Source organism: Podarcis erhardii (assembly GCF_964252035.2).
Source record: "Podarcis erhardii genome assembly, chromosome: 12".
NCBI classification, from domain to species: domain Eukaryota; kingdom Metazoa; phylum Chordata; class Lepidosauria; order Squamata; family Lacertidae; genus Podarcis; species Podarcis erhardii.
Window position 1 is genome coordinate 32,506,472 of NC_138513.1, and position 15,099 is coordinate 32,521,570.

The 15,099-nt window shown below is 43.0% G+C and overlaps 2 protein-coding genes across 3 annotated transcripts in view; one reads left to right on the forward strand and one right to left on the reverse strand.

The window, feature by feature from the left end:
• Positions 1-1,073: 1,073 nt before the first annotated feature.
• Positions 1,074-8,021, reverse strand: FKBP14 (FKBP prolyl isomerase 14). Its single transcript, XM_081833934.1, has 4 exons — positions 7,383-8,021; positions 4,937-5,088; positions 3,321-3,448; positions 1,074-1,726 (listed from the first exon to the last, which is right to left on the reverse strand). Exons 1-4 carry the CDS (start codon positions 7,637-7,639, stop codon positions 1,568-1,570), a joined length of 696 nt encoding a protein of 231 aa, XP_081690060.1. The 5' UTR covers positions 7,640-8,021; the 3' UTR covers positions 1,074-1,567.
• A 525-nt stretch (positions 8,022-8,546) lies between these two features.
• Positions 8,547-15,099, forward strand: part of PLEKHA8 (pleckstrin homology domain containing A8) — a 34,889-nt gene continuing 28,336 nt past the window's right edge. Inside the window, exon 1 of one of the 2 annotated variants that reach the window (XM_081882188.1) lies at positions 8,547-8,699. In XM_081882188.1, coding sequence (XP_081738314.1) covers positions 8,660-8,699 — 40 coding nt within the window. In that variant the 5' untranslated portion in view covers positions 8,547-8,659. Of the gene's footprint in view, positions 8,700-11,068; positions 11,114-15,099 lie in introns of those variants that run through there. The other variant, XM_081882189.1, reaches the window with a different exon arrangement.

A 15,099-nucleotide genomic window follows, 5' to 3' on the forward strand; every position in this document is an offset into this window, starting at 1 on the left:
TAACATGCACAAAAATAGTATCAGGAGGCGGGTATGTCAAATACAGTAGGCAGTTTTGGAGAGAAGCACTGCTACTTACTTAATGTAGCTCGGGTTGTCAAAATTCCTCCTTTTAAGATGCAAAACTAGATCCATTTAAGGTGCAGGGAATCTCTCAGCTCCCATGTCAAAGGGAATTCAACCTTTACCTGGATGTGACCTAGGTCACAGTGTAAAGGAGCAGAAAGGCAGGATATAAAAGGCCAAATATGTTGTGAACAGGAGCTTCACAAATAAGGGGCTCAGGTGTTAGTGAAGGCTTAAGGAGCAACCCAGCCCTTGTTGTTGTTTAGTCGTTTAGTTGTGTCCGACTCTTCATGACCCCATGGTGCAGGAGCACGCTAGGCACTTCTGTCTTCCACTGCCTCCCGCAGTTTGGTCAAACTCATGCTGGTAGCTTTGAGAACACTGTCCAACCATTTCGTCCTCTGTCGTCCCCTTCTCCTTGTGCCCTCCATCTTTCCCAACATCAGGGTCTTTTCCAGGGAGTCTCCTCTTCTCATGAGGTGGCCAGAGTACTGGAGTCTCAGCTTCACTATCTGTCCTTCTAGTGAGCATTCAGGGCTGATTTCCTTCAGAATGGATAGGTTTGATCTTCTTGCAGTCCATGAGACTCTCAAGAGTCTCCTCCAGCACCATAATTCAAAAACCCAGTCCTTATCTTGCAGTTACTGGAGTGCAAGTTTTTTTGGGGGGGGGAGTGAAAGGATAGATCAGCTAAGGATCAGCCTTATTGACAAGACAGCAAACAACTGGTGCTTATATCAAAGGGATTGGGGGAAAGCTTGTTATTTCTCATGGGCAAGTTAGGTGTTGGGCTCCAAACTGCTGCCACACCCAAAACTCAGCATCGCTACTTGCTCTATTGTACTTTTTCTGCTGCTTTATGGGAAAGAGATTGCAATGATATAGTCAGTGTGTTTCATCCTAAGCACAAAGGGGCTTAGGAAGGCAAGCCATTTGGAACAATTAAAATAGCGAGACACACTTCACAAGTGATTACAATTGCAATAATTAGCACACTTAACCAGAAATAAGTCCCATTTGATTTAATTCAATGGTGTTTACCTGAGCAGACATGAAAGGGATGCACTATAATATTAATACTGTTTTGTTTTGTTTTTTAAAAAAATCAATAGTTTATTGACAGAACACAAGAAAATAGACCAAATACTTAAATGCTAGAAAAGTTTGAATTTAAGAGTGGGTAGGGGGAGAACAGTGTTGGAGTGTACTTATAAGCAGTAATAATAAACAGAGGCTGGTTTTTTTATTTCATAGTTTTCTAAATAAATAAATGCACAGAGCTTTCCTATTAAAAAGTATCATTTGAACAGATGCTCCCACTTTATAAAAGCAAGTCTCAATGTTTTGTATCAATTGTAGTTCAAGTAGAAAAATGAGCAACACATTCCCCCACCCCCCAATGAGTAACAGGGAACTCCAAAAAGAATATATATATATTATAAATTTTGAAGCACCAGGTTGCCAGTCATTACTTTCTCGCTGGGAATTGCTTCAAAATGTTTTATAGCTCATCATGTGTATACACAAACTCCCTTGCAGATATAAATCCATCGCTGTCTTCATCTTCCTTCTCAAATATGTTTTCAACTAAAGAATCATGGTGGCTGTCATTGACTGGTGCACCATGCCTTTCAAATTCTTTCTTCAAGTATATTTTTACCTATGGAATAAGACAAGAAAAAAAAAAAGCTTTTAATCATTACGTATCTGTTGGATATGAGAAAGCAAGCCAATGTAAAATGGCCCATACTCTCTAGTATGTTCAGTACAGGTAACAATAATCTGTGCAAAGCAACAGCTACAGCATTCCCAAATGGATTGTAAATCTATGGAACTGGCTGTGTTCACATGAAACACTGAACACAATTTTATTTTTATTTTAAAGCCTTCTGCACTCTTTTTCTGCTCACAAAGCAGTGTTCAATCCATAAGATCCATCAAATCAGTTAATATAGCAACAAAACAATTAAAAAAACCATTGCATTTAATCAACAGATTCCTGTGCTGCAGTGAGTTTGACTAGACAACCCTCAAGGTCCCCTTTCCAACTCTACAATTCTATGATTTTAATAAACCTGGAAAAAACCTAGCCCTGGGCAATAGCCCCATCAGTCAGTATCTCAATTTAAACTCTGTAGGCATTCTAAAAAGATATCATTTCAAAGTTGTTGTTTTTCAAAGAAGATCAGTGAAGGTGCCTATTTAGCTTTTCTCCACGATCAAATTTCATAGGTAAGGGCCCACAGAAGAGATTTAGCTTGTACGTATGAGCCTCAGGTTTGCATACTCCTTCTCCCTAATATGGTTGCAAAGGAGACCAGAGGCTTTTGACTCTATTTTCAATTAACCACAGTTTCTTGTTACGTCCAAACTTGGACAAACGGTGGTTAGTGCTAACCATGGTTGACTGAAACAATGCGAACTTCAAATTGTGGTAGATGCTTTCTAGATACAAACCATAGTTAGGGTTGCCTTTTTTTAAAAAATGTATTTTTTATTAAAGATTTCTTGGTTTACAAAAGTATGTGCAATGTCTCTTTTTTCAAGTTACATTTTCTACAGGTCAGTTTCATTTGTTAAGACATTAGCGTTTCCCGACTTCTACTTTTAACTATGGATCGCTATGACGACTCTACCCATAAAAAAGAGAAAGTATCCTGGGAAAAAAAGGATATATGACAACCCTACCTAGGTAGCAGCAATCACAGACATTTGTCAATGAAACTGTAGTTAGCTGAAAATGGAAGCAAAAAAATTCAGCCTCACTGTGATTACTGTTGTCAAAGAAAATGCCAATTTTGTTTGGAAACTCTAAAACCAGAAGATGCAATCAGTAAAAGAGTAATGCAGCAATTATTTCCAAAAACAGACTTAATTTACTGAAGAGGATTTCTCCCCCCCACCCACAGTGTTATTTGTAAAATCTAAGAACTAATGTCCCTTTCTTTGCCACTCAGAAAGGCAGGCACAAGTAGCCTTTGCACTACAAATACTTACTGAATTTTAAAATGTATTTTAAAATTTTAAAATCAGCACCTTGAATAGCTCTCTGCACAGAGAGCACCAGACTTTTGAGTGTGTAAACGGAAATTGGAACTGTAATATTTCTCAATCTGTGTCAGCTCAAAACACCACAGAAAAGACTTACAAATGTCACGGTTGCAAAGCATAACCTCAAGGGAAGCAAAACTTAAATTTCTATTTTCCTGTTAAATACATTAACACACAACTGTAGAATGCATTTGCCTTTTCACCTCTTCTCTGGAAAGCTTCCAATCATCATTGAGATCCATTTGTTGAAAGGACTCGTGAGACCGTGGTCCGTTCCTGATTTCTAGAAGTTCGATGTTGAAGATCAAAGTGCTCTCAGGTGGAATTTTTCCTACCCAACATGGTACATAAACATTGAGACAAGATTACAAATGTAACCAAGAAGATAAGCATTGTCAGTGTGAATTTGCATCCTACAGCTTGTCTTGTTTCATTAGCTACTGTGCTCAAAGAAACAGAAAACCGCATAAGTGGCTATGAATTTATGGTGTAACGCATGGGTAGGCAAACTAAGGCCTGGGGGCCAGATCCGGCCCAATCGCCTTCTATATCTGGCCCACGGACAGTCCGGGAATCAGCGTGTTTTTACATGAGTAGAATGTGTCCTTTTATTTAAAATGCATCTCTGGGTTATTTGTGGGGGCCTGCCTGGTGTTTTTACATGAGCAGAATGTGTGCTTTTATTTAAAATGCATCTCTGGGTTATTTGTGAGGCATAGGAATTCATTCTCCCCCCCCACAAAAAAAAAATATAGTCCAGCCCCCCACAAGGTCTGAGGCACAGTGGACCAGCCCCCTGCTGAAAAAGTTTGCTGACCCCTGATTTAGAATACACAAGATTATAAACCAACCGCTTAAAGACTTTTTGAAATATAAAGTGGTGTACAAGTTAGGTAAATAGATGGCTTGTTCAAAGGTATTTTGATTTTCCGTTACCTAGTAATCTCCATTGCTGATTATAGAAGCAAGAAAACTTGAAGTGAAAAACTCCATTAGTGTTTTTTGTGTGTGTGTTTGTGAAGAACAAATCTGGTTGAATTACGTTGGATGAAGATGTGATAACATTTAGAAAGGCTTGGGGTTTGATCTGTTTCCATTATTCTCCTTTAGTTCTTTTCAAACTTTGCATCCATTGTTAAGAGATTTCACAATGTAATTCTATACAAGTGTGCTCTAAAAGTGCAATTCTGTACAGGGGTACCTCTGGGTGTGAACGGGATCCGTTCCGGAGCCCCGTTTGCATCCTGAAGTGAACGCAACCCGCATCTGCGGGTCGCGATTCGCCACTTCCGTGCATGCGCGTGACGTCATTTTGAACGTGTGCGCATGCGCGAGCGGCGAAACCCGGAGGTCACGTGTTGCGTTACTTCTGGGTCACCACAGAGCGCAACCCGAAAATGCTCAACCCGAAGCTACTTCAACCCAAGGTATGCCAGTACATGTTTAAAATGAGTCCCACTTTGTTTTTCACAGTTGTGCCTAATGTGTTTGCTACAAGTTATAAAGTCAATAAAATTGTAGAAGAGTCTCTTGACAGTGTTTTGCTAGTGATGACACACAAAGCACAGTATTCCTGTTTTTTATCCTTTATTCTGGTGGGCTTTGTGCAGTTATTGAAAAATATAGTAGAATAAAACGTGATCATTAGGATTCCGGTAACTCACTGATATAAAACAGGGATGGGAACCAGTGGACCTTAGTTTTCCTACCCGTGTTCTAAATCATTCCATGCTATGATCAAGATGTTCAGAATGTTTTTTCATTAAATAATAATGTTAAGGATTCCTTGAACCTGGAGAGAGTTCTCCAGAACTATTACCTTTTCCTTCTTTTCCATATGCCAGGGATGGAGGCACGGTTAGCTTGCGTTTCTCTCCTACGCACATCTGTTTCAAACCTTTATCCCAGCCTATGATAACTTCCCTTATACCGAGAGTAAACCACGTTGGCTGGGCATTGTTATGCTTGTAGCTGAAACAGACACACAGGAAAAATTACTGAGTCAGGTGCCATATAGTCACAATAAGCTGATTGCTGGCACTCGAGAAGCCAGTTGGAAAGGGCCTTGTCAAATACTTTCAAAGGACTAACACAGCAAGATAGTCCATTGTGCAACCACATGGACGCAGCCTTGCGAAGGACGAATCACTCTATATATTTAATTGTTCTTTAATTAAAAATTTGCCTGGGGCAGAAAGTACTAGGAGACACTCTTGGTGCAGCTATATACTCTCAAGGCTTGTCTTTTATCTACTAAGAACACCTGCATCCAACAAACATGAAGCAGGTGTTTACAGGATTGGCATGTAGGCACTTGTTTTAAAAACTTGCCCTCTCCATGATGCCTTTCCCTGATGGGTGATCCAGCTATGGCGATGTATTAATCTGATCTACTGGTTTATGTTGCGCTGAGGGTGAATAAAAATTCTTGCAAATAATTAATAAATGGGCATTAGGATGGGGGGAGATGTTCTAAGGTGATGCCCGTTACAAGCACATGTGTGCACCATCTGAAAACGACGTAATCAGATTGTCTTTAGAATTACTGTATTTCATTTTTAAGATAAGACAGATTTCATCAAATCAAGAAGGGCCGCATTGTGCAACTTTTTAACTTTGTTTAATTGGTTGGCGGTTCCAACTTTCTGTGCTTTTTCTTCTTTAATTGCAACTGCCGCCTTCCCATCCTTTCACAAGCCACTGATTTTTTCCCCCAAAATTTTTTATTGGTTTTCACAAAATTGTAAACACACAAACAAACAAAAATCATAACCTTATTAAAATTAATCTTATTAACATTGTTAAGTGACTTCCTCGCATCCCCCTGGTTGAATTTCAATGCATATCCTTTTAACGGTTTTCCAAATCAAAGATTTTTTTTTTTACGTTAATAACTGAAATGTGAAATTGAGCTAGGTTTCCCCTTTCTGTTCTAACTAAATTTGATTTGATTTTGAAATCTTGTTATTTTTTTTAAAAAATGTGATACCATGATTAGTTCGGGGTGTGGGTCTGTTTGTGTGTGTGCAGAACCTGTGCCTCTCTAGATGCTGTTGAATCAACCTACATCAGTCCCAGCCAGCCGTCAGGGATGGTAGAATTTTTAGTCCAACAAATGGATGGCCACAGGTTCTGCATCTATGGGTTAGATTTTTTGGACTAGGACCATGAAGATTCTGGGTTCTCAGCCACAAGGTTCATTGTGCAAACTGGGACCAGAATCTTTTTCTCAGCCAGACCTATGTAAGAAAGAGTTTTGATGGATCAGATCAAAAGCTTATCTAGTCTGCCACCACATTCTCACAATAAACAACCAGATGTCTATAGGACAGTAAATTAGGAATATGACTATTGTGGTGAGCAGCTATCAATAGCGCTATGCTCCACGAATTTGGCCAATCCCTTTTAAGAACCTACCTCACAGGCCTGTTGTTTCATGGATTAATTAGAACTGTAGGGTTAGAATGGACCACAAGAGTCATCTAGTCCAACACCCTGAAATGCAGGAATCTTTTGCCCAACATGGAATTTGAACCCACAACTGTGAGATTGAGAGTCTCATGTTCTACCAACTGAGCTGTTCAGATGTTATGAAAATAGAGGCAGCAAGAGAACCATGTACGCCTGAGCTACTTAGGAAAAGGGTGAAATTTAAATGTATCATTATTATTAATTATTAGTGCAAAGAATGTTGTTCCTAAAGTAGGGGTGGCTAACCTGTGCACCATCCCGCAGATGCTGCATTGAAAACTGACCGCACAATCCAGTCACGTTGGACTACAACTCCCATCCACCCCAGCCCACAAAGCCAAGGAATGGCCAGGGAGCATGGGAATTGTAGTTCAACAAACATTCGGAGGGGGAATCCCTGGGTTAGCAACTGCTGTTCCACAGCATCAGGTCCAACTACAGTGGTACCTCAGGTTAAGTACTTAATTCGTTCCGGAGGTCCGTTCTTAACCTGAAACTGTTCTTAACCTGAAGCACCACTTTAGCTAGTGGGGCCTCCCACTGTTGCCGCGCCACCGGAGCCCAATTTCTGTTCTCAACCTGAAGCAAAGTTCTTAACCTGAAGCACTATTTCTGGGTTAGTGGAGTCTGTAACCTGAAGCGTATGTAACCCAAGGTACCACTGTACTGCCATGGGATTTCATGCATCCTGCAGTTTTACAGAGTCTAATACAAAAGAATTCAGATGTAGTTTTCCACCATCCATTGCACATGCATCATCGTCTGTGTACGTGTGTTGAGGGAGGCATACTCACGTAGAATGAAAGAGCGAGCCGTCGTTCTCCAAATAGCCTTCGTAGTGCACCAACATCATGTCTCCCGGCTTCGTTTTCCTCTTGCAAATGAACGGTTTCTGGAGCACTTCGATCTCCACTTCTGGTTCCGGGATGAGACCCGCAGCCCCCAAAGCCACGAACGCAAAGGCAAGCAGAGTCCAAAAGGCACCTTGCATTTTCACCGCCGTGTGTGCAGCGTGTGTGCAATCTTTCAGTTTAAAAGGCAACGGGCGCATTTCCCTTAAAAACAAGAAGACGGGGAGACATTCGGACACAAGACTAAATGGCCCCAGGACGCTGAATTAAAAAATTTAAAAAGGCCTTTGCAGATTTCGCAGAGGCGATTTTATCTCATTTTCAGTGCGAGATTCTCAGTGCTGTTAGAGCAACTGGGTTCTTTAAATTTTTATTTTTTGGAGCAGCCACTCCACGCAAGCTCCGCTTCCCAGCAACTTTCCCGAACTTTGGGAGCCCACGCTTTTCCCAGCGCTCTACGCGAATGAAGGCGGGCTCCCGTTTCCGGCCAGCCCCGCGCATCCCACCGGCCCGTCATCCCCGCTCCTCGAATCCGCAGACGTGGCAAACTCGCCCCCAGAACGCGACGATTTCGCGTCCATTCATTCCCCCCCACCCTCCTCCCTGAGGGGCAGGACCCAGGCAACGCCGCCGTTCCATTGGGCCACGGACCTGCCCGTCTTCAAAACGATACACTGAAACAAACAAAACACACCCTCCCGAGCCGCTGCGAGCGGCGATTGGCTGCCCCAACATTCCAGGAAGAGAACGCCGCGCGTACATCTCGGAATCCCTCAGCACAATACAACCGGCTTCTGCGCCGCAGCCATTGGCTGGCGCGGCGGCGAGAGCGGCGGCCTCATTGGCTCGCCGCTTTCCCTGGCGTTCTTGGCCACGCCCGTTCCCCGCGGTCACGTGGGCAGCCCGTATTCCGAAACGCGTTTACGCCTCTCCTTAAGGAAGAAGAAGGAGAAGGAGGGAGTCCTGCGGGTGCGACGTCTACGCTATCGGCGTAGTGCCCCGTAGTTGGTTGGCAGGGCAGGGCCAGGGGAGGATCGGGTGGGCGGGTGCGGGAGAAAGGCAGGGAGGCGGGCCGGGCTTCTGCCAGCCTCGGAATGGCCCTGGGTGCCAGTGCTTCAGCCGTGGGGCTGAGCGCTTAAAAGTTTCTGGGGGGGCGGGAAGGCCAGGGGGAGAGGTTTCCCCTGTCCCAGGCAGATCTGGATGGGGGGGCCCTTGTCACCATGGAGGGGGTGCTGTACAAGTGGACCAACTATCTGAGCGGTGAGTAGACCGGTCCTGCCCTCTGCTCCCCTCGCCAGGCTGGGAGGGAGAGGCAGACAGCGCGTGTCTTTGTATGCGAAGGGAAGGGAAGGGGACAGCATGGCAGGCGCCCCATTCTCACTCTCCCGGTGGGTCTCAGGCATAGGATCCAACTCCTAGGGTCCCTTCACCCCTACTCAATAAAATATTTGAGGGCCCCAATAATAATAATAATAATAGTAATAATTATTATTATTTATACCCCACCCATCTGGCTGAGTTTTCCCAGCCACTTTAATACAGCATTAAATATTGAAAACTTCCCTAAACAGGGCTGCCTTCAGATGTCTTTTAAAGAGAAGATAGCTGCTTATTTCCTTCACATCTGAAGGGAGGGCGTTCCACAGGGCGGGCGCCACTACCAAGAAGGCCCTCTCTCTGGTTTCCTGTAACCTCACTTCTCGCAATGAGGGAACCGCCAGAATGCCCTTGGCGCTGGATCTCATTAAAAAAGTTGATGGGCATTGTCATTCAAATGGTTCGCATGTGCCATGGCATGTGATCGAGTCTTCTTATCTGTGCCCCCCCCCCAATATTTTATTCAAGTTGACACCTGTGGTCCCAAGCACTGCAATAGGCTGGGTCAAACACGAAGGTACCTCATACATCTTTAAGGTGCCTTGGGGCTCTTGTGTCATCCCTAAAGAGTTTCAGAGGCGCAGCAAGTGTAGGATCTGCTTCCTTGCCCCCCCCCCAAACCCCATCAAGCAGGGAGCGGCTGCAGGTTAAAGGGCAGCAGAGCGCATGAGAAGAGCAGTAGGCTCTGTCTCTGGCTACACCTCTGGTTAGACATGGTCTGAGCTGGCAAGGTGATGGGGAAGAGAACTTTGCTTGGGACAGTGAATGCTGCCTCTCAGGAAAAGGCAGCAGGAGACTAGATGGATGAATAAGGCTGACTTGGGATGGGTGCAGCATTGTGTGTTCCTGCAAGTCTACACCTGGCACCAGCGTAGCTCCTCTATGTATTTTGGAGGGTAAGAACAGAAAGTGAGAGGAATTTATTGATAACGGAGTGATAAATATGATATACATATATGTATATGTAGTTGATATTTGTCTTGTTTCTTTCACGTCTGTGTTCAGTGGGCTGTTGTTGTTGCCTTCGTCAATTGACTGAAGTCTGAGTTTCCTGCACAATATATGTGTGTGTCTTAAGAGTGTGCCTGTGCCCTGATTGTGGTGCTCAAAGTGTTGTGAAGCATATCTTCTGTTTGAGAAGTTATCCTTTGGAAGATCAAGTTGTAATAGAAATCTGGGTGAGACCTCCGGGTATAGGGTGGTGTATAAATTCAATAAGTAATAACAACAACAACAATAGTTTTGATTTAAACTAACTCGGGTTGGGAGCCATTTCCAACCAGTGAGCAGGATCCTTACCTTCACCATCCCCTTCACACCATTTTGACAGGTGGGTCGGGCCATCCACCTGCCAGTCACCTGACAACACCTTAATGTCACCATTTCCTTTCCCTGAATTATTCCAGACCACATGGGCAGAGGTTCAATGATGTGTAGGCAACTAAGGTCAACTGATTGGCAGTTCCTGCAAACCCCATATATGATGCCAAGTGAAGGACCAGTGGGCATAGCTAAGAGAAAATGGCTTTGTGGACCGAATTAGGCACATGAGCCAGAGATTCCTCACCGCTGGATGGGTCATATAGAAAAGACATATAGAAAAGGCAGCTGTGCCTAAAGATTAACTAAGTATCACACGGCAACTTGACTGATGGACTCTGTCAGCCCACTCACAGAGTTGTTACCTGGGCTTTTACCTGGGGATTAGCTTTTGTCCAGAAGATTTCATTGGGACTAAATAGGCCTAACTCAAATAGTGGTAAATAGACTTTTTAAAAAATGCTTCAGCCACTTAGCAGCACAATGTTATGCATGTCTACTCAGAAGTAAATCTTACTGGGTGTAAAGGGAAAGTATTATAGGATTGCAAAGAAAGTATTATAGGATTGCATCTTTTTACCCGAAGAAAATTCAAATTTCAAACTGTTTCCTGTTTACAGAGCAAAATCTGTAACTAAACAAAACACATAATGCATAAATAATAATAAAACAAAACCCACCAGGCATGCTTAGCAGATTTCAGCGCCTTCATTCCCTCCTGCCCACTCTTAAAACCTAAATAATGTCAGAGAAGTGCCACGCTTTCAAATATTTACAAGAATTGCATCCTCTGCCCTACAAATATTTGCAGAGCAAACCATGGCCAGGTGCATGGAATTATTGGCCAGAGCTCACCATGAAAGAAATCAGAAAGTGTAACAGTTTCTGTCACTCTTCGTTGTAGAGCAGCAAAACTACAAGGCTGAATCAGAACGAAGTGTTTCATAAGCACAGAATGGCATTTTGGTTTACAAAAGGTACATTTAAATGAAATGGGTCGTCCTCAATGCTGGGGAAATATATTGATCCCTTTTCACAAACTAGAATCCAGATGTTTGACTCGAGAGTGTGAAACGGCATGCTTTAGTTTAATGAGTTCAGAATCTTGCTGCAGTATTTAGCATCTCATCGATATCTGATGACTTGGCATTGTACAAGGGCAGTAGGAGTTCAATGATAGGACAAGGAAATTTGTACGGAGATCAGGAACTAGGGTGTGGGCAGGCAACAGATCACAAAAGCGACTTACTTCCTCCGTCGCTGACGTGCTTCCCAAATCTTCCTCACCTGCTCCTGGGCTTTTAGCACATTTATCATTCTTCGGTAGCCATGAGATGTATGAATTTGCTTTCCAGAACAAAACTGCCCTGTTCTGTTAATTGAATTCAGCTATGCTGTCCAGCACGGCAACAAGCTTCTTTGGGAGGAGGTACAGAGCAACTGCCTGATTCTATCCATGTTTTCCCCAGAAGTAAACTCTGCAGAATTCAGTAGGACTCCTTCTCAAGTAAACATACACAGGCTGTGCCAAAGAAATGTCCACAAATAAGTTGAGTTTAAGTATTAAGAGGATCAAAGCCCATTTAGGCTGAAATCTTTGCAGTAGATTTTGTAGGAGTTGGTCCGTAGTAGTTTCGGTGAGATGTGCTTCTAAATAAACATTGCACAGAACTGCACTATTACACTGGTTGGCCAGGAGCCAGTCAGTTACTTTAGGAGTGCTTAAGTCATTCCCATGCCCATGTGGGAGGGAATGGAAGAGTCTTCCTTGCTAGAGTTGAGACAGCTGACAATCAGGTTCTTATGTTTGCAGTTCATGGGTGGAGAGATAGGGCTGAACTATGCCACATATCACCTCATACCACGTGTCGTTTCTTCCAGTTTTACACTGTGAGTCATACTCTCTGTTGGTGTTTGTTGCTACGCCTTTTTTTAAAAAAAAAACCTACCTGATCTTATGGTGAGGCTCCATATAGATTATGCTTTTGATTTTTTAAAAAATCAGTGCAATAAAACAAAACAAAAACTGAACATAAGCCTACTGGATCAGGCCGATTGCCTATCTAATCTAGCATCCTGTTCTCGTAGTGGCCAACGAGATACGTATGGGAAGACTGAAAGCAGGATCCGACCACAAGAGTACTTTCCCAACCAATAACTGCCAACAACCAGAGTTCAGAAGTAGGGCTGGGCGACATATATCGTCCAAAACCAGATTGAATTCCATGTTGTGATACCGATTTCATAGATTTTGACTTGGCAATGTATCGCGAATCATGATGTATGTTAGGACTGGGCGATATATTGTCCCAAACCTTTTTGAAGTCCATATCGTGATAATTGTTTCGTAATTTTTGACCTGGTGATATTTTGCAGATCATGATGTATGTGTGCTGTGCAAAAATCACAATGTGAGAAAAACCGTGATGCCAATGCCTCTACGTACCTCCATCCCAGACATTGCGATATATCAATATATCATGATGTTTGGCTGGTGATATATCACAGTGTTGAAAACCAGATATCACCCAGCCATAGTCTGATGTGTATTGCCTCTGATCTGTGCAGGCAGAGGATAGCCGTGGTAACTAGTAGCTATTGATAGCTTAATCCTCCATGAATTGATTTAATCTTCTTTTGAAGCCATCCAAGTTGGTGGCCATCAGTAGCTCTTGTTGAAGATGATTCCCTTATTTAACTATTGGTTGAGTGCAAAAGTCCTTTTCCAACATTCTTCTGAACCTGATGTCTCCATGTTCTGGTGTCATGCAAGAGGGAAAACCCCATTTTTCTATCTGCTTTCTTGATACTATGATGCATTTCTACCATATTTCCTCTTACACACCTTTTTTCTAAACTAAGAAGCCCCAGATGTTGTCACCTTTCCTCATAGAGTTGCTGCTCCAGCCCGTTGATCAGTTTGGTGGCCCATTTCTGAACTTTTTTCGGGTATTCCAATATTCTTTTTGAGCTGAGGCCGTCAGAACTGTACAAAGTATTCCCAGTGTGGTCACACCATAGATTTCTTATATTGGCAGTTTTGTTTTCAGTTCCTTTCCTCATGATTCCTAGAATGGAATTCATATTTTTCACAGCTGGCACACACGAGGTCAACATTCTCATGGAGCTTTTTCTACTTTTTGCCAAGTTCTTGTTCCTGCTCAGTCCCCATCAGCTTAGACCCCATGAGTATATGTGTGAAATTAGGATGTTTTGTCCCAGTGTATATCACTTGCTGGTAGCGAACTGCATTTGCTAATTTACTGCCCCTTTGTTAAGTTTGGCGATATTCTTTTGGAGTTCTTCACGGTCTCTTTTGGTTTGGACAGCCCTGAACAATTTGGCCGACTCACTGCTCAGCCCTAAATCATTTATGAACAAATTGAAAAGCACATGTCCCAATTTCTGCATACACAACCTCAACAAGAACATTGTTCTCTCCCTGTATGCATGCTGATCGTTGCAAGTGGCGCTAATAGGTGTTTTTTTAAAAAATAATTTTTTATTCAAAATTAAAACAAAACATATTATCCAGAAACATATCATCCTTATTTCTCCCCCCCCCAATTTTTCCTCCCTCCCCCTCCCTCCCTCCACAGAAGCCACCCCACCCCCCAACTTCCCTCAGTTCCAGTCTTTGATTTCTCTAAAAATGCTGTTTTCTGCATGTTACACAGTTGTATAGATCCTCAACTATTTGGCTGATTATTATCAATAAAAAGTTTGTGAATGTTTATTCAAAACCAGCCAAGGAGTCCAGTTCGCTTTGTTGTGTCTTCAAATACTTTGTAAAGGGTTCCCATTCATCTTTAAAGTCACAGTTATCCTTGTCCCGTAGCCTGTATGTCAGTTTTGCCAGTTCTGCATAATCCATCAATTTTTCTTGCCATGATTCTTTACTTGGGGTTTCTTCAGTCTTCCATCCTGCACTAATAGGTTTGTGAGACAGTTACGCTTCCAGAAGCCACGCTGCCTCTATATCAGTAAGAGTTGTTCTTCAATAAGCTTGGGTCATTTTATCTTTAACAATGCTTTCCATCAGTTTCACCAGTACCAGATATTAAACCAGGCATAGGCAAACTCGGCCCTCCAGATGTTTTGGGACTACAATTCCCATCACCCCTGACCACTGGTCCTGTTAGCTAGGGATGATGGGAATTATAGTCCCAAAATGTCTGGAGGGCTGAGTTTGCCTATGCCTGTGTTAAACTAACCAGCTTCTCATTTTAGGATTACTCCTGGATTTCTTACTACACTAAAGATAGAACCCAATCATTGCCAGAATTTTGATTAACACTGAAAGCTTCCCTGCAGTAGGGCTCTTAAAATTTATGTCAATAAAAGGGGCACATTTTGTTAATACAAATTACAGAGATTTCAACATATTATTTGACCTTGAACAGGGCTTATAAGACAATAGATAGGGCCTGTTTTTCAGCTGGATTTTTAACCCTAAGTAATTTTACTCAACACATTTCTTTTAAATCCCCATTTGTGAAATCATTTAGGAATGTATGCAACTTGGTGGCCTTTGCTGGAGAGCTAGCTCAGATTAAATGTGACGTAACAGCGTAATATGGCTTTGGGATTAACCCAGTTCGAAGCAAGTTTCCATGTACTAACTCCAGAAATTAATCTGCATCTATATTGGAATTATCTGATAATATCAAATTAGAAGGGTGTGGACTTCCGGTTTGGATCGCTAGCAGTGCGGGAGCGCGGAGAAGCCTCTCCGTTCTGCATGGGGTTTTTGAGGGGCAACGCATAGGCACTGCGACCCCAGAATCTCGAGGGGGTCCCCCTCGAGAGAAGCGCAACCAGCAGCGTCTGAGTGATCCAGAAACTCCTTCGGGTTTTTTCTATTTTTGGAGAAGACTCGGGAGCGACGGGATCGAGGGACGCACTCCGGTAAGCTCTGCGAACCCCATGCGGTAATGCCTCCAGTACCCACTGAAAACGGCGA